The sequence below is a fragment of the Labrus bergylta genome, chromosome 5, assembly GCF_963930695.1.
Source record: "Labrus bergylta chromosome 5, fLabBer1.1, whole genome shotgun sequence".
NCBI classification, from domain to species: domain Eukaryota; kingdom Metazoa; phylum Chordata; class Actinopteri; order Labriformes; family Labridae; genus Labrus; species Labrus bergylta.
The window spans coordinates 9,652,007-9,670,968 of NC_089199.1; the positions used below are offsets into that span (position 1 = coordinate 9,652,007).

The 18,962-nt window shown below is 39.4% G+C and overlaps 1 protein-coding gene across 19 annotated transcripts in view; it reads left to right on the plus strand.

The window, feature by feature from the left end:
- The window catches only part of atp2b2 (ATPase plasma membrane Ca2+ transporting 2), a 125,717-nt gene that overhangs the window by 84,146 nt on the left and 22,609 nt on the right, over positions 1 to 18,962 (plus strand). For 11 of the 19 annotated variants that reach the window (XM_065954698.1, XM_065954693.1, XM_065954695.1 and 8 more), the window contains 7 exons: positions 1,990 to 2,115; positions 2,560 to 2,592; positions 5,162 to 5,254; positions 7,735 to 7,776; positions 10,564 to 10,728; positions 11,825 to 12,039; positions 12,490 to 12,732. In XM_065954698.1, coding sequence (XP_065810770.1) covers positions 1,990 to 2,115; positions 2,560 to 2,592; positions 5,162 to 5,254; positions 7,735 to 7,776; positions 10,564 to 10,728; positions 11,825 to 12,039; positions 12,490 to 12,732 — 917 coding nt within the window. The remainder of the gene's footprint in view (positions 1 to 1,989; positions 2,116 to 2,559; positions 2,593 to 5,161; positions 5,255 to 7,734; positions 7,777 to 10,563; positions 10,729 to 11,824; positions 12,040 to 12,489; positions 12,733 to 18,962) is intronic. The other 8 variants (XM_065954707.1, XM_065954699.1, XM_065954711.1 and 5 more) reach the window with 6 other exon arrangements.

The following is an 18,962-nucleotide window of genomic DNA, read 5'->3' on the forward strand; positions in this document are numbered from 1 at the left end:
TTTTTACTTCAAGCCAGTGACTTCAAATCATTGAAAGAAATAGAAAGGATAAAATACTACAAAATAATCGTATCTTTAAATAATCACTTCAGATCTAAATCTATGATGTTGAAGGTCAGCATAAACACTTTAGAGAAATGCTAGGAGTTTATATTTGCCTTTATTTCTCTGACATTACTTACAGGTCTTAGCTTATTTTTTGTCTGCCTATAGCCTTCTAGATATTCTGTTGTTTATAAAAACAAATGAATTATAGGTCACCGTTATGGCTTTAACTTGGACAGAAGAACAAATGCTGTTAATCCTTATCTGAATTAGGGGTGATCCCAAATAGTCCAATATACAATGATTCATTAGAAAGAGCCTCAGTCGACTGCCAATCTCACAGTCATACACCTGCTTATAGAACAAGGATCATTCCACTTATATAGGGGTGCACAAGGTCTATTTTGACATAGATGTGTCAGTTTTTTCCAAATAAATAATGACTCATAGCATCTCTTAGTACAAATGCCACAATTTTGATTAATGCAATCGGAAATGTGTATTCATAAGTAATTAATAATTACAGAAAATACAGTGAGATATCGGGATCAGCGGAAGGAAATGTGAAGAAATATGTGGATCTTTATGGATGTAATGTGTTTGGATTCAATCTTTCATTGGGTTTCACGCGGGGATCCTTTCTGATGTAGCAAGACCTTTTCTGTTGGAATATTATAATCGGGAGAGTAGAGTAAATCTTCAACTGGTGAGTCAAAAGACACTAAAAAATTGTTTATTTGTCGGTGGTCTGACAGATGAGTAGATTGTGGCTGCTGTGGTGGTTTGAATCCACAGACGGCCCACCATGTGTGGCTTCTGTGTTGTGAATGGGCATTTCAGATATTGTTAGAAGGCACCATGATGCAGACCTAATGTGCGAGAAAAAGGATGACTCAAGTTCTGAATCAAGTTCATCATAGAATCAATTGTTATTACAAGTCCAGAAGTCAAAGTTGAATTAGATGGTTTGTCTCTTATGTTGCAAATGAGAATGTGAATCAATGAGAGAGAAAAAAAACAAAAAACCATCAGTCATCGATTTGCAAAATCTAACCAATCAGATCAGAATAAGCAAATTCTTAGTTGGGGTCACAACTTGACACCCCTGTGACAATCTGGACGTTTTTTAATCCGTCTACCTTCATTGGTTTACTTTTTTCCGCAGCTGAGACAAAAGAATTTGCCGCTCTAAGATTCTTCAAAATGAAACATACCACTGATAACAGAAAAGTGGGTTAATCTCCTCTCACATCTTGGTGTTTTTTTTTCCTGTGGATAATTAGCTGTGTGCCTTTTTGCCACCTTCTTTAATTAGCCTCATACTCACCCACATCGACTTGCTCTCCCAAAGGTTAATAATGTTCTTCATGTGTGAAGTTAATATATACATACACAGAAAAGTGTAAAAAAAAAAAAAAAAAAGTGGAGTAAAGGCGCACACATTTCAGCTACATATTAAACCAATGCTAAACATTGGAGCTTATATAGTCAAACATGGAGAATACATTTCAAACTTAAGGCTTTTGGTATTCCCTCTGGAAGGTTAAATGGACGAATCTAAGCGCTTTCAATGATTCCCAGTTTTAGGTCAATGTTGCTAAACATAGAACCACAAAGGACCAAAGCGTCTGATAAATTAACTGAATGTCCTTGATAAACTACGTCAGTCCCTCAGAGGAGTCTGTTTGATTTATATTGCATTATGAAATCAGAACACACCAGACAATAAAACAATGGAGAAATTGCCCAAATAGGGACATAAACCTTTACCTTTGTGTGTGATTTCAACTTAATGCACATGGAGGATTAGTTCTGATTAGTTTATACAATTGCTTACCAACAGTTTGCTTCATGAACCTCAATTATTCATGGGTAAAATGTGAACTGAACTGTAATGAGGGGCTTATCTGCACTAATAATAACAATCTTCTGCCTTGTCTCCAGGGACTCATGTGATGGAGGGGTCAGGGCGAATGGTGGTCTCTGCTGTTGGTGTCAACTCTCAGACTGGAATCATCTTCACCCTGCTTGGGGCAGGCGACGTGGAAGAGGAGAAGAAAGAAAAGAAAGGTAAGTTCTTTTAAAGTTGTCTCTTATAAACCTGCCTCATAACATACTGTCTGCTGTTGCTTCAGCAGAGCAGAGGTAATGTGTCTTTTTTTTCTCAGTGTTGCTCAGCAACGTACCCTTGAAAAAGCTTTTTTTTTCATTTCATTACTTTATGTCCTGAAAGTCTGTGTACGCTTGTTGCATAATATCAGTGTTTTTAAATGTTCTCGTTAACAGAAGGGTTTTTGAAAATACACTCACTAATGTGCACCTGTTTAACTTATGTAGGTTTTTGTAGTGCTGTACCTGATAGTTTGCCTCTATGCCCAGTGGTCTTTGCTGAATGTGTATTGATGCTGTATTAAATAAGTACTGGTGGTACACTTGTGAGCTGCAGTATCCAGGTTCTGTGGGTTCTGGTGCATTTTATCCTTACTCTCTTATCCTTCCAAATTCTACTCAAAGGAGGGGCAGTGGAAGACGGACACCAGAACACAGGTAGAGTATCACCTTTCTCTGACCCCTGGGAGTGGTACTTGATCCTTTTGACCTTTCACTCTTAACGATCCCCGATAAAAGTCCGACTTTACTCTTCACCCATTGTATGCATCCAAGCACCCCCCCCCCCTTCCTCATACCAGTTTAAATTCTCACTTAAAAAGAGACGCCTCATCATTGATACTGCATCTTTTTAAGTGTTGACAGATGATACATTTCACTGAGCATAATCCTCTTCCCTTATAACAGGCACTGCACTCATCAAACTAACTAGCAATCATTCAACATGGGTCCTGTTTCATAGACCTATTGAATGCTATGAATAAAAAATAAAAACAGCCTGTCAGACTCATCTCATTTCTGTCCTACAGAACAATGACATGAGAGCAACAGCCGTACAGGTGTACAGCACATGTACCAGCAGTACAGAGTAAAGTAGATGGTATAAGATCTCACATGTGCACAAAAACATATCTTAACATCAGTAAGGATTTCTTGCCTGCGTTTCAAGTGCCTCCTCAGACAGTTACTTGCATGACTAGCGTGCTGTGTGTTTAAAAAGAATTTACTTCAGCACTGTGTCAGAAGTGTCACGTTCTATACAAGGACACAGTAAAGCCTGTCATCCCACTGCAGAATATACATTCTGCCTCTGATCTGAACACTAACAGCCTTTCCTAACAGCACACGACGCTAGTGAGCGTCAGCGTCAAACTCTGCGCTGTTTTTACACCGCTGCCCCGTTTCTATTATCCTCTCTGTTGCTCGCGTAGACAGATGAAGAACGAGGAAAGAGGAGGCTCTACAAGACACTGACACTCGCTTTTCTCACTCAGCAGGGCTTGTTAGCTTGTTGAACAAGGTGGAGACAGTAGTGCATTAATAATAGCCACGTCCGTGACTGAAATGTTGAGCTTTGACTTACCGGAGAAAAACTTTTTTTCAGCTCATCGCTAGCCGTTTATTGACAAGCCTCTAAGTGTTGGGATTTGAGTCAACAGCTCCTCTATACAAAGCTCCACCTTAAATACAAAAGTACAAGATGTCACATTGTTTGCAAGGGGAAATTGAAATTCACAGAGCAGAGAATTACATTTTTAACGGATGCAGTGTGGACAGTGAGCGTGCGATCATGCGCTATGTGACGCAATATATAACTCTTGCATGCTGTTAGGACACGGTGTAACAATAACAAACACTAAATGTGTTGTTGTTGTGACTTGATTGCGGTCGTACTTCACAATTTCTTTGGAACTGGCTGTTCCACAGTAAAAACATGCATTCATTTATCAGGTTTAATTAATGTTATCAGATTGATTAAACAAGGAGAATATAAAGCCAGTGTCTAAACAACCAGCATCAAACACTACTGTGTAACAAATGATCTGGGCCCAGAGGAGCCTACAGTGAACTATTTCAATTCACAATGAGCTGTGATTCACTGAAACCTTTAAAGTTAAGACAACCTTCAAAACCCACCCAACACATCCTTCAATCAAAGTTGCAGATTTGGTCAAAACTGACACATTCACATTGAAAAATCATACTCTACATACACTCATCAACACAACTTTAACTGAAACAGCTACAGTGCACATACTGTATGGATCAAGAAAGCATTTTCTTATTATTAGGATAAAAGGATATATGTTTCAAGTGGCTCAAATCCTCTTGTTTAAATTTAAACGTGATTCAAGACACAAACACCCAAATGAACAAAGGAAACAGGTTTTGACCATTAATTGAATTTGTGTAATCATGACATAATTGGCAGGTGAGGCTGGGGCGAAAATTCTGACAAAGGTCGTTGATGCTTATTTAACTGGTTGATACATGTGTGTTTCCCTGACTAATATGTGGGCTGCTCAAGACTTTGTTTTTTACTGCAGGAGAGTTTAAGTACAGTTTCTTTCAGCAACCCCTTTAGACTTTTATTTTGTTTATTTTTTTGTGATGCTAAAAGATATTACATGAATAACATGGTTCAAATAAAATAGTTTGTACACAGGAGCTAAAATGACAATACATTACAAACAGTTTAAATCAACACGGTTCAATACTATTGACTTTAAAGTAAGGTGTTTTAAGTCAATTGTAACACATATTTATTAAAATAAACCTATATTCTTCTCTTTTTGTAGCTCTGGTTTGACTTTTTATTATATTTATTTTATATACATATACATATATATATATACATATATATATACATATATATGTATATATATATGTGTATATATATATATATATATGTTCTGATCAGATTTGTGTTTCATGTCTGTCCAATGTTGAACTTGTGTATTTAATTGACATCACATTTAGTAAATCAATCAAGTGTCATTATAAAGATTTAAAATAAAAGGTGCACTACACATTTTGTATCCAGCCTTACCTCAAAACTTAGAGTTAATTATACAGATACACAATATAAATGATGAATCTCTTAAATGTGCTATAACCATGTTATTTCTGTTCATTGTCTTGTGTGTGCACGTGCGTGTGTTTGTGCGTGGGCGCGCGTGTGTGTGTTTTTGTTCATTCATGTTCGGCCTTCATTGTTTCTGGCTAGACTGCTCCCATCCCCCTATCCACCCCATCGCAACTATAGCCACGGATGGGGCTGCAGGCATTAATGCCCCTGGCAGTGCCACCCTAATTAATGGTAGGTTGACAAAACCTCTGATCTCTGACCTCTTTCTGTCTTGACCTTTGACTCCTTCTGTTCTTCTCTCCTGTTTCTTATAATTTTGTCAGACCCTTTTGTATCCATTATGTCCAAGCATGACCTCATCAGTTGTAGGAATTAGTATCGATCTTTTTCTTCCCCTGATGCTTTCCATTGTCTCTTAAGGCATTCAATGTATATTTTACACCGTACAGACCTTTAACGATTCTTTGAATGTAACATTCAGCTGTATATTCAAGGATCAGTGGTGATTCTGTTGGGGCCCTAGGCAAAAACCAATTGGGGGGCCTTCCAACCCAAATTCAGCAGGGCAACGAGAATGAGTGCTTTCAGATGGGGCTCCTGTAGGGAGGTTTACTACTGTCATTGCAAAATTTGCATATCTAGGCTGCTGCTTTGGTTTAAAGTTTGTCAGCCCTCAGGGGGCCTCTAAGTGGCTTGGGGCCCCAAGCAGTTGCCTGCCTTGCTTGTTGACAAGCAGCGCCCCTGTCAAGGATAGCTGGGAAAAGATGTGCAGTCTTTTAACATTGTGAAGGAAAGTCTTGGTTTTTGTGTACAGTAAACTAAGAAAACAAGATGTGATCGGACGTTTCTGTACAGGTTCTGGTAAGGGAATTTTATGACCTTTGGAACGATCCAGGCTCGCTATGTCCTTTGTTTCTAGTCTTATGCTAAGCTAAGCTAATTGGCTGTTGGTGGTTGCTCCATATTAACTGGACTAACATGAGAATGGTTTCCATCTTCTTATCCTACTCTCGACAATTTTTTTTTTTTTAGAGGTGATGTCATTCAGTTGCTTTTGTTTCTTAGTGGGCTTGTGGTACAATAATTATTATTGGAATTCAGATTTCTGACAGTATACATAAAGATGATGGAAGAAGTGTAGTAACACAAGTGTACAGTAGGGACCTACTTTAGTTTGGTGCCCTCTGGGTACAAATCCTCCATTTCTGTGTTGACTGGATGAGATGCGAAGGATTAACTTTTCTCATTTCTGCACGGCGTTCTCTCTTATCTTTCGTCTCCTTGGAGAGCAGCCACAAAATGTTTGTTCTCAAGGCAGGAGGGGCGTGCCATTTGCACTGTAATGATGACCTTGTGCTGTTCTGGGCTGGAACAGAGCAATTTGTCTTCTTCAGCTTTTGTTGTGACTCCAGGGAACTGGCTAATGTGGAAGTGGAGGTGAAACGAGTCATTTATTCTGCACATAGATCACGCAAAATTCTCAGAGAATCTGGTCTTCCAGCTCCACTCAAGTAGTTTTTCTCTCTGACATTTGAGTAAGGGCTGAGACATATATTTTCTGTTATTTAAAGCCTGTTTACCACTGAGGCACACAGTGCGTGTCTGCATAATTACAGCCCACATGGATAATGTAATCAACAATGCGGTATATAATCAATGTTTTCTGCAAACATCGAGTTCATACAAATGTTTAGGTTGAAACTCAAGACTCTTGAAACTTGTGCAAATGAAACCTAATGTTTGTGCACAGAATGCGCATACTGTAGCAGCTTTACCAGGCATTTGATTCTGTCGTTTTAAAACAATGATGCTTGATTGTTACATACATTTGATTTAAGTATACCACTTGTGTAAGCAGAATATAACAACATTACAAATTATCCGTCCCTGAACTTAGATTTCGATTTTCCTCCAGTTGATCTTATGTAACTTCACCATGTGGGAGGCTTTCCTTCAGGCTCTCTCTCTCTCTCTCACACTCTCTCTCTCTCTCTCTGTATTGTTCACAGTTCTCTCCAGTCTGCTTCCCTCTAACTATGTGATCTTGCATGTGCTTTCTCAATTATCCTCTTATGCACGCTCTCCCATTTTTTTGTGTGTGCTATACTTTTGTGTGTGTTTGTGGTGGACTTTACCTCACTGTCAGTTTTTAATGTAATGCTGTATCTGCTCTGTGTCTCGATATATCTCAATGTATACCTGAACAAAATCATATGTACAGTTCTTGATGAAATGTGTGGATAAACATGTGTGAGGCGGTCATTCAAAACAATACTTTGAAACAGAAAATTCAGCAGAAAGTGAGCATTTTGGAAATGTTATGTCGCACACATGATGTCTCAGAAAGGCCCATTAGGTGTTTTTAACAACCTGACTGTGCAAGTAGATAATATCTGTTAAACCTTATTTTCCCCCCATTAAGTTTAAGAAAATGTGCTCCCAAAGTTCCGTCTGTGCTCAGCGTTAACTCTCCATTAAATTGACTTTCATGTACCCTTTGCCAGCGGCTGTAGCTCGTTGTTGCATACATCACTTACATATCACGAGCCTTTCTATGTGACTGTCACACAGGCGTTGTATTAAAGTCATTTTCCTGTCTCTCTGTGTGTGGCTTTTGGTTCTCACTGCGTGTGTGGTCTTTGTGGTGATTGTTTACGTGTCTGCCTCGGTTATTTTTGTTGTTGTTATTGTCTTGTATGTCTCCATCATAGGTAAAATGCAAGATGGCAATATGGAGAGCAACCAGATTAAAGGTAACCAAACTATATCTCTCACCCTCTGTCTCTCTCGCTCTCTCTCCCTCTCTCTCTCTCTCTCTCTCTCTCTCTCTCTCTCCACCTCTGCCTGATCTCTCCCTCTTCTTCTTCTGTTTCCTTTCTGTGCTGTGTGGTGTAAGCTCTGGGTCAAATGCTGATGGAAAGCCAAAATGATTTTGTTCAAACTGTCACACTGTATCACTGGAATCTCCCACTTTTGCACAACAAATGTACCTTTTTAGGTACTAATAAAAAACCCTTGAACCTTGAACACTTCCCTTTGCTGTACAACTCTCACTTAGATTCAAAGGGACCTTTGACAACATCTGCCTCTAACCAAGATTATCCTGAAGAATCTTAAGTGTTTGACCCAGGTTTCACCTTCAGTCATATTAGGGTAGAAAATCACTCCTCTTCACTCTGTCTTCCACCCACGTGTTGTCCCTGGTCTGTTGTTGTGTCGTTGTTCTTGTTGTGTTGTTAGCTTGTCGTGCTCTGTATGAGACAACCAAAACCTGTCCCCTACTGTATCTGCCTCACTCAGAACGATGCCAAATGTATTTTCTTTCTGATATCAGTTATGATCCTAAGACTTGCATGTTGTTGATAACCCTTCCAATACCAGTGTGATTTAAAAAGGCAGTTTTGAAGGAATGTGTCTCTTTGATTATTTCACTAATGTTTTTCTACCATGTGCTTGTCAGGGGGAAAAGACACATTTTTTGTCAATTATCTAAAATCTTTGATTTGGCTTTCAGACTTTCAGTTGTTGGCATTCTCAACCCAGCTTATTTTGTTTTTCAAAGCAAAAAGTATATCCACATGAGTTTTGCTGGGTAGTTAATTGAGTTTTTTTTTCAATTAGGATTTTGGCTTCTCACGATCATGAAAACTAGATAATGGAGATTTAACTATTACTGTGCTGCATGCAGTGTTGCGCTCATGTTGTCCTTAGGTTTTGTCATGTTTGGTAAATGGAGCGCACACTTCCTTCCTTTAAAGCGATCCATCAAAACAGCTCTCACTTTAATTTATTTAATGTTAGTGAGGAGCAGAGGGAGCCAGGGCACCTAAACCTACCTCCAAAACATATGTAATTTATTTTCATTGATTCATTATTATTTTTCAGGTATTATTATATATTTATATATATTATATTTTTTCCCACGTATTTAGAATGAGAATAATTTGTTGATTGTTAAGTGTTAGAAAGTGAGTGTTCAAAGGGTTAAAGTTCGATAAATGCATGGGATGTAGATGTTGTCAAATCTATGAGTAATCATGTTTAATAATCTGTCGTTCAAGTTTCAGTCATAGAAAGAGTTTCATCTCATAAACCGTTGAGATGGGAAGACAGATATGTTGAAAAAGTCAAAGTATCCCTATATCAGAGGGCAGAAAGGTTCAACCTGGCTGTGGCGACTTCAGACTAAGTAGACCAAAAGCAGCTTTTAGAAGATGAATCCTTTTCCTGGATGTGTATTTATGTCACATCTTTTGATCTTGCTTTTCTCTTGTGTACTGTTGGATGAATGTCACACAAGAATACTTTTTTTTACATTAAGAACATGCCTCAATGTGACTGGGAAACTGGGCTGAATTGATTCTTGGCAATGAATGACATTAAGCACAGTGCTGTATGTGTGTCAGTGGTAGAAAGACGGAGACCGAGAGAGTCAGCCGGGGATGAGTTTAACAGCTATAGCAGTTTATGTATAGAGAAAATATGAAAGATTGTTTTTCCACTTAGTTCCTTCAATATACAATGGATAAAATGTAATTTTCTCTCAGGCAGGGATATATTATTTAAACTTTACATTCAAAGGATGATGAATAACTGTTTTGTTTTTTTTAGTTTATTTATTACTGTAAATTATATTTATATACAAAACAAAGACACTTGTGTAGAATGCATGTAAGAGTCTCCAGCCTACAGTTACAGCTTCAGTAATGTGTGTGATGTGTTCCCATTTATTTCAAAGCTTGTACTGATTTGGGAATTCCAATGATAACTCTCTTTCCATTGTGATATTAAGAAATGAGCGTCCATGAGAGGCTTTCTATACATCTCTCCATCATGATCTATACTGTACATCAATCAGTTGATTGATGCTTGAATACATTTCTGGCTTGTTGATTCCATTTAAATCCCATACCACTCCAAAATGATTTCATACTGGTCCCAGAGTAAAAAGCCAAATTGTTTTTCAGTGTTCAGGGTTAATACAGCACACAAACCTCTAGAAGCCTGAGACTACTGAGATGTTCTCCACCCTTTATTAAAGCCTCTTTTTTTGTTGTTGTTCTGGTTCTTTTCTGGTTTCTTGTGCTTAGTTTATTCATTTTGTGTTAAGCACAGCACATTTTCTGTGTGGTCCAGGGATATGCTGCTGTATACAAGAATTCATTTTTTACTTCATTACTCTGATGGCCTGGACTTTGGAGTTAGAACCTCTGAATTATTCAGAACTCAGTGTAGGATAAGAAATGGCTATGTGTCCCTACCAAAAGCAAAAGACGTATCTATAAAACAAGTTTCACACCCCCTTAGATTTTACCATAAAGACAATGCAGGGACAAACAAAAAAATAGCTTTTATGTTATATGAAGGCTTTGTAATTACTGAATATTAAGGGATGTGATATGATCTATTTGATTTTGAAATCTACACTTTGTGTCTAGATCAGATGGTTAGTGATTGCTGAAGCCTGCCTACTTTTTTTACCCACCCCCTAATGCAGCTGATGTCTTTTTTTTTTTTTTTTTTTCTTGTGGTGTTTACAGTAAAGAAGCAGGATGGAGCAGCTGCCATGGAGATGCAGCCTCTAAAGAGTGCTGAAGGCGGAGAGTCCGACGAGAAAGAGAAGAAGAAGGTGTCCGGTTCGAAGAAAGAGAAGTCTGTGCTGCAGGGGAAGCTGACCAAACTGGCTGTCCAGATTGGGAAAGCAGGTACAGCAAATGCACATGGACAAGTCCATCACTGAGGCAGGCAGTTAAATCAGGGACTACAAGGCCCTGAACCATCATCCTGCCAGTCAAAGTAAGGTGTTACACTGATAAGACACCCTTCTTGGGTGCTTAAAGCAATCAAAGCAGTCTCAAGTTTCTGGATTGAAAATTTGTAGCCGTTCCCTTTCTTTCTCTGAGTGGCCCGTTCTCTATGGACTCTATGAGCCCTGGTAATGGCATCAGTTTGTTCACTTGAAATGCAATTTTACAATCCATACTGCGATCAGAAGAGAACTAAGTCTTTAAAAGCAATTTACGGCACCAGGAGTTGATATCTTAAACATTGCAGGTCGTCCATGGCAGCAAGTTTTTTTTAGCAACAAATGCCCACATGCCAATAAGCCCACGCTGTGGGTGTCCTCTCAGCAGCAACATAGTAGGATTACTGTTGAACAATTGATAGCAGTGAATATTACTTTCCTTAAATAATTGGCCAGCCTGGAGGAATTCTTAAAACCAGCATCATGAAAAAAAACTTAAATGTACCTTTAATGTTTTTTAAGGATTTAAAATAACCCAATTGCAAAATACTTTCTTATGGGTAAGGTTTTTTTCCTTCTTATTGAATTAATAAAAAGTTAAGGGTTTCTGAGTTTTAATGAATCATGTAAAGATGTGCTTGTTTTTCCAATGTGCTGTTTCATCAGTTGTTGTTGACCTGAGTGATGGAATGAGGACATGGTGTCAGAACAATTAAACACCGTGCGTGGATTAGCTTTAAGGCAGCACTTTAACATCATATGGCCTCCTTGCAGGTCTGGCAGAAACTTAACTTTGGACTTCTAACACTTCAGGGGGCCAAGCAGTTATGTCTTTATTTAAATGACTCCAGCTTATCTGTTCTCTTCGCCATTTTTAATGAGCCGCACCTGCTAAAAGGCATGCCTTATTAGCTTTCCTTGAATATAAGAACGATGTACTTGGAACATGACGTTTAGATAGCATACTTAACTGAATCAAATTTAAACTTTTTTAAGCTTAAACTTTTCATTCTAAATGTTGGTTACTTAAAACATTTTTAAAATCTTCTTTTCAGGTCTGCTCATGTCGGCCATCACGGTTATCATCCTGGTCCTGTTCTTTGCCATCGACAACTTTGTATTGCAGAAGCTCCCTTGGCTCCCAGAGTGCACTCCTATCTACGTCCAGTACTTCGTAAAGTTCTTCATCATCGGTGTGACTGTGTTGGTGGTGGCCGTGCCGGAGGGGCTGCCGCTGGCTGTCACCATCTCCCTGGCCTATTCAGTCAAGGTAGGGAAGAACAGATGCATACATTGAGGCACAGCTGTACTGTAACTCTGCTGCAGGGGCGGTCAGTTTACACATGGTACACATGTTGTAATGGGATCCATCCATTTCAGCACTCTAGGTCAATTCCCAACCTTTACTACAGGGTACAGTCAAATATATAGATAAACATTTATTTGATTTCCTTTCTCATTTCTTATCACATTTCTTACCACTACACAGCTCCACATTTGTTGTTTTGTGTGATTTACTTGCAGACACAGCACTTTGCATAAAACACCTTTTGAGTTACAGCATCAAACAGAGATACCAATTCTGATAATGACCTGGTCCAGAAAGAATACAGGGCCAGGGAAGTCAAATACAGGCACCCATACAAGTCAAGATATTTAACAGCATTTAAGAATAAGTATTGGAATAGAACATAACCATCATTTTGTTTCCTACCAACAGAAAATGATGAAAGATAACAACCTGGTGCGTCACTTGGATGCATGTGAAACGATGGGCAACGCTACAGCCATCTGCTCTGACAAGACAGGCACGCTGACCACCAACCGCATGACGGCTGTGCAGTTTTACATGGGAGATGTGCATTACAAAGAAATCCCAGATCCCGGAGCTCTGTCACCTAAATCATTGGACATACTGGTCAACGCCATCTCCATCAACAGCGCCTATACAACTAAGATACTGGTAAGCCACCTGTAATGATAATTACGGAAAACAATACTTGAGGGCATTCCCTGAAGAAAGGCATGAAATGCATCTGAACACATACATACACCAAACATGATTTATTTATTTCTTACAAAATGGTAATCAAGACTTTTATATGGAAATTGAAACACCATACATATAAGCCCTTCTATTTCTATAGTGTAGATCAAATGCAGAACTCTCTATGAACCCTTCATCATTATATTTAAGATAATCTATTATGCTAAAGCCTATTTAGCTAAGACTTAAGTATCCGGGGTTAGCTGCGTGGATCTCACCTGTGAGAGTTTTCTGTGTGAGCAAAGAAAGCACATCACAAGAGGAGCCGTGAAACAGTGAGACAGTTATGCAGTGCTTTCTTCTTGGCAAAGCAGCCAGTCTGTGTCCTTGGCTGCTACTTTAGATTCACCGAGCATTCACTCAACCTGTCACCTTCAGAACAGTTGTGTAATTTTGATTTATCTGATATTCTGACCATAGTAGCCCATAATTGAATCCAATCGGTTTAAGTGCTTGAGATGATCTCTTGTTTATGCGGAATGCAGCAATGGGATGTTTTCTCTAAGCCAATAAGACGTGTAAGCAATTATAAATAGATATATAAATAGATTAGAAGTTATAGATATATGGACAAACTTATCACAGAATCTGAAACCCGATACCTTTGTGTTTCTTCATGCCACAGGTCTGAAAAGATGATTTCCATAATAAAGCTTTTGGCATAATTGGCCTGAAAGCAAAGATTGAGTATGTCTTTAGACTGTTAGAGCAGCATGCATGAGTAAATTATCCTGGCGTTCTTGTGTATACTCACCTGCACACACTCACCATTTGTGCCTCTGTGTGTTTCACACTCGGAGTAAGCCCCTGTAGAGTCTTTTCATTCATTGGTGGCTGACCAGCTGACAAATGCCCTTATGGAACTTGCATGGGGAATGAGCTGAGCAGGCGGGACATCTGGGGTAGATAGATCCCACAGATTTAACTCTCCTACCCCTTGAGGCATGATCACAGTCTTAATGAATACAAACTGCTGGTCACTGGGTTTCTAAGATGGAGAGCTTCAAATTTGTCTCTGCTCTAGACTCTATTTGAATATTTAAGACATTATGTAAATGCTTGACAATGCAGGAACCTCAGGTGTACAAGAATAAGAAGTATTGATGTGTGTATCTCAAACTTTATTCTGAATAAGCTCAGTGTCTTGTGATTGTTCTGCTACATGAAACGGTATTAATGTTGATTTTATGACTCTAAAATGTAAATGGTGTGTTTTTCCCATGTAGCCTTATTTCCTCTGTATCTCCAAAGTAGAACTCAAGCTTGGGCGTGTCTCCACTGTAAAACCAAAGCCAGGTTCTATCTGAATTCATACAACTCAGAGGTCAGGTGCCTGTAGAATAGTCCTGTATTCTTTCCAGATTTCGAGGACTTCGAGGTTGTTCAGCAGCAGCCTGTGTGTAATGGTGACGAGCGTTTGGCAGTCATTATGCTATCTTAAAATTCTTTTAAAAAAGTGGTTCAGGTATTGTTTTAGTTTAATAGACGCCTGCAGTGATCCGACCTCAGCAGAAACAATGAGTGCGTCTACTCATTAAAAGAGGCGCAGTGCACAATTATACACTACGCACAGCAATGTAATTTCAATGATAATTTAAGTCTCCAGATACACTGAGGCTCAGAATCTTATGTTATAAATGGAACATGTAAGGTACGCATCTAAAAGGTCCCACACTGTCAGTCTGGGTTTATACAATGAGATTGCTTGAGTAAAACAGTGTAAGTAAATCCTGAGCTCCCTCAGAGCTGTGTTCAGAATGTCATTTTTTAGATGGTTATAGTTTATCAGTACTCTCTGGAGAGTTTCCTCTGTCCTTTAAAATGGGTTTTAGTTTTGCTGCTTAAATGTACAAAGATATATGCTGTAGTGACAGTCCAGCACACATTTCTGTCTTAGTCCTGAAGGTGAGTGATCTGAATCTGTGAATTGAGGGCAGACGGTTGTATTGACGGTAAAAGGTTTGTGTGGTGTCTGAGGCTATATGTTGTCCCTTTGTTGTAAATGCTCATTAGTGGTTCCTGCTCCTGTCCGATTATTTGACTGCTCATTGTTATGGTCTTGTTTAATGGATTGCGATAGATGTTAGAAAAGTGTTCTTTACAAATCACTGTGATTGCCTCCTAGCAAGACAAACATCAATACAACTATGGCGCCACTCATTCCAACTCTTGCAGTCAGGAACCCACATAAATAACTAGAAAAACTCAACGCACATCGAGACGATCTCCACCTGACGCCATTACAGCGCCACTTCATTAGAGCCGAGATATGATTTAAGACTCAAAGATAACAGAGAGTTAAAGCTCAGCTGAGAAGCACTTCACATATTTAAATAAATAATGTGCTGAAGGAGACAACTTACTTCTCGGAACAGTTCAGACTCCACCTCAAGGACTCGGACTGGACAACGACTCGGACTCATGTAATGGGGACTTGATTAGGACTGCACTCAGATGTTTCTTTGGGGACTCAGGCTCGACTCAGACTTGAGCAAAGCAGACCCCCAACTGGATGAGGTTCGCTGACTACATTACAACACTGATTTTAACATCATGATTACAACTATACATGATATTAGTTGACAAAGACAAGTTCTACATACCAAGTAACAAGCTAGCACTTCATGCTGCATGGATAGAGACAGAGGTTGCCGTAGTTACTCTTTTCCTACCCCATTGCTACACCAAGACATGCTACATGAACAAAGATGTTATCCCTGTAGAAAAAGCTGCAGGAATGCGTTGCAGCATTACATCAGACTATTGTACCTCTATAGCTGCTTAGCTCAACGGAATTAAGCACCAGCGTGTGCAGCTTAGACTTGGTGGATTAAAATGTCATATTTAGTCTGTTTTATAATCGCTTCATTCATAAAAGAGGTTACCTCATGCACCAAAGTGAAGCAGAAGTTCAACTTTGGGTAAACTTCAAATGATGTCAGCTTAGATAAATACACTGTTCATTTTCATCGACAGTATGAACTACAGCATATGTGCACACAAGCAGCGGATTTTCTTCTTTACTTAGCTGTCCAATTAACCTAACCCTTCATCTATATATGTCATACATACATAAATAAACTTTGCAACACAAAATCTAGTACATAAATACAAGTATATGTCCATTTTTTTAATTACTAGGAGCTCACATTAATATGAGGGAAGAGAACAAAGTGAAAGAAGGACTGAGGAGGACAGACGTAATTAAAAACCGAAGTGAACTCAGAAAGCTGAATACAAAAGGGACATTTCTGAGGAATATTTACTGCCTCCTTCACTCCCTTCCCCAACCGCCCCCACTCCCTCAGCGCCACTCCAGCCTTGCAGTATGCTGGCTGATGTGTTCTTATATAAGAGGCCAATCCTTTGGGATGCCAGGGTGGCTGTGGAAGTCTTTGATGGCCACCACACAAAGGCACAAAGGCAAAGAGGAAGGCTTTGATACCCATGTCAGCCCTGCTCCTGCCTCTCTGTCTTTCTAATACAGCCAGTGGTATAGCTCTGCTTCTTCTGTCAGCACATTGAGACTGCAGGGTGGAGAGGCCTCAATCCTTGAGGGAGAGATTCACACGCGTTTACACAATGAATCCATGCACGGATACAGTATATGCACGGTCATTCAGTACATGCACATTGATACTGTATTCATGTGCACACGTAATCTTATTCATATATTCCAAAAAGGATGCATGCATACATGAATATAAATTGGCCCGCATGTGGATTCTTAACACACCAGTGTGCCTCGGTTTGTCTTGCAATGAGTAAAGCGTGCCACTTAACAATTTTCAGAACGGCATCCTGTGACGCAACTATAGTGATGTCATTTCAAAAAAAGGGAAGAGCCTCATTACAACAATTCTCCTATAGGAAAAGCCATCTTTTATTCTTTCCCTTCGAATTCTTTTTTTTCCATTCTGTTTGTGACATTAAGGGTAAATCCAGAGCAGGGCAGATGGAGTGCATGGAGTTGCACATAAATATCAGTCTGTTATTTCAGGAAAAATTCATACTGAAGATAGTAGTGCGTTCACTGGCATGTTCTTGCAGCACAGTGGCATGTGTTTAGCATGGCTGTGTGAGTGTCCTGGGAGCTCAGTCTCATGTTGCTTCAACCACCTGCGCCGATCATCATTCCGCTCAGGGACAAGAGAGAAAATGATACACAAACACACGCCTATGCACACACAGATGGCTTCAATTGTGAGGGATAGATGCTTGTGGAGATTAAAAAACATTTAGAGTAGCACAGTATGTGGTAAAAAAAAAAAGGCTCAATAGTGTCTGATGTTGAAACATATGATATAAAAGAAACTTTCAATTCATGTTAAATAAGAAAAGTGAGCCATATCATGTAATCAAAATAAAAATGAAAGGCTTGGTTTTTGGTCCAAGCTGAGCAGTGTAGTCTTTGGCTCTCAGTGTTTGTCTCCTGGATGTTACGTGCTTGTTTGCCCAACACAGACATCTTTAGCTCGAAGCATCCAGTGTCCCTGTGGGATCATTTTGGACTCCGTGCAAGAGAAACTGAGAAAGACAGAATCAGTGGAAGAAGCGGTGACATCTTCAGCAGAATTACGTCCTTCTCTTCCATTGTTCCCTCTTTGTGTGTTCAGCAGTTGCTTGCAGACTTGACAGAGTTGCTGAGATGGCACTGAAAGAGAAGCCTTATCACATTAGAATTACAATGCTTTGATGTTTCAGAAGCACAAAGCTTAATGGGTTTCCTGCATTCCCCTTCACTTTACATGATCGACTTCACGCTTTCAATGACTGTGCCTAGTTTTCTTTAGACAAGTGTTGATTAAATACAAATTAGCTGAGAAAATCCATGTGGTTGCCTCCAAACACTCAATTTACTGCTGTAGGAAAGCCTACCCACTTTCAACTACACATCCAATTGAACAGAGCTGTCCCATGATGAGGTACCAGTACACCTTCTGTATGACATAAATCTGTTGTTACAATCCCCATTCGCTCACCTCGAAGTAGCTCATTTATTACCAGCCAATCTCAAATCAACAGCAAAGCCTAATGTAAACAGTAATTCTTCTGGAAGAATTTGCACGTTTGTGATGACGGATAGTGTAACTGGTCAAAAACAGAAAAGAAAGATGGAAAAGAAATGAAGAAGCAGCACAATTCAGATCTATATGTTATCACATTTTGTAGCTTTGTTATTAGTAATATTGACAGGTTGGGTCACTGTTTGTGACTTAAACTTAACTATTGGTGCAGATGAAAGTCGCACTTTAATTGTGAATTGTTATTAATGTAATGGGAAAAACTCTAATGAAATAATCAGTATTGTAACAATGACGAGGTATTATTGAAAACACATTAGCAAGATTTGATTGCACACTGTTTAATCTTGTTGGATAGGAAAAAGAGATTTATGTTTAACCTATTAAATGATATGTTAAGAGTTTGAAGGACACAATGAAATACCAGTCAAAATGAAGCTGAAACGAAATGAGATAAAGATGCATTTAATAAGAAAATGGAAAAACAACAAGGATAAGTTGAAAAAAGGACATATTAGGAAATAATACACAAAGAGAAGAGAGAAGAAACGCTCGCGTGACAAGTGTCCTCATCACGGACTGGAAGACGGTATTACTGCCCTTCAGCATGCCTCCAGGCTTTAGCCCAGTTGGCTGGTACGGTCATGTGGAGAGTTAGGATTTCATCCTCTACTACATGCGAGGAGGGAACGAGAAGAAATGCGGAGGCAAGGAGGAGAACAGGCGCCTTGTTAGGTACTGAGTGTGAGGGAATAAGAAGTGGATATGAGAAGGGAAAGGCAGAATAGAAGTACAAAATCAAGGACAATCATTGAAGAGTTTAAAGGGTGGGGTTCAGTGGGAAGAAAACAGGAAGAAAATAGAAAAGAAATGGAAGGAACATGAGGGATGGATTAAGGAGAGCCCCAGGTGGAATAGGAAGTAAAGTTGCCAGCTCTCCCTCTGGCATATGTCCTTGCCTGCGGGAGCACCTAAGGACCAGGGAGAGGGCAGCTGGTCTTTAGCCACGTCCAGGCCAGGACATGCCAACAAAAGCACAGCCATGCCAACGTTTGGCACCCCGTGCCAGCAAATGTCCTTGTGCGTAGAAACCCACGTCAAGCTAACTCTCTAAGGAATCTC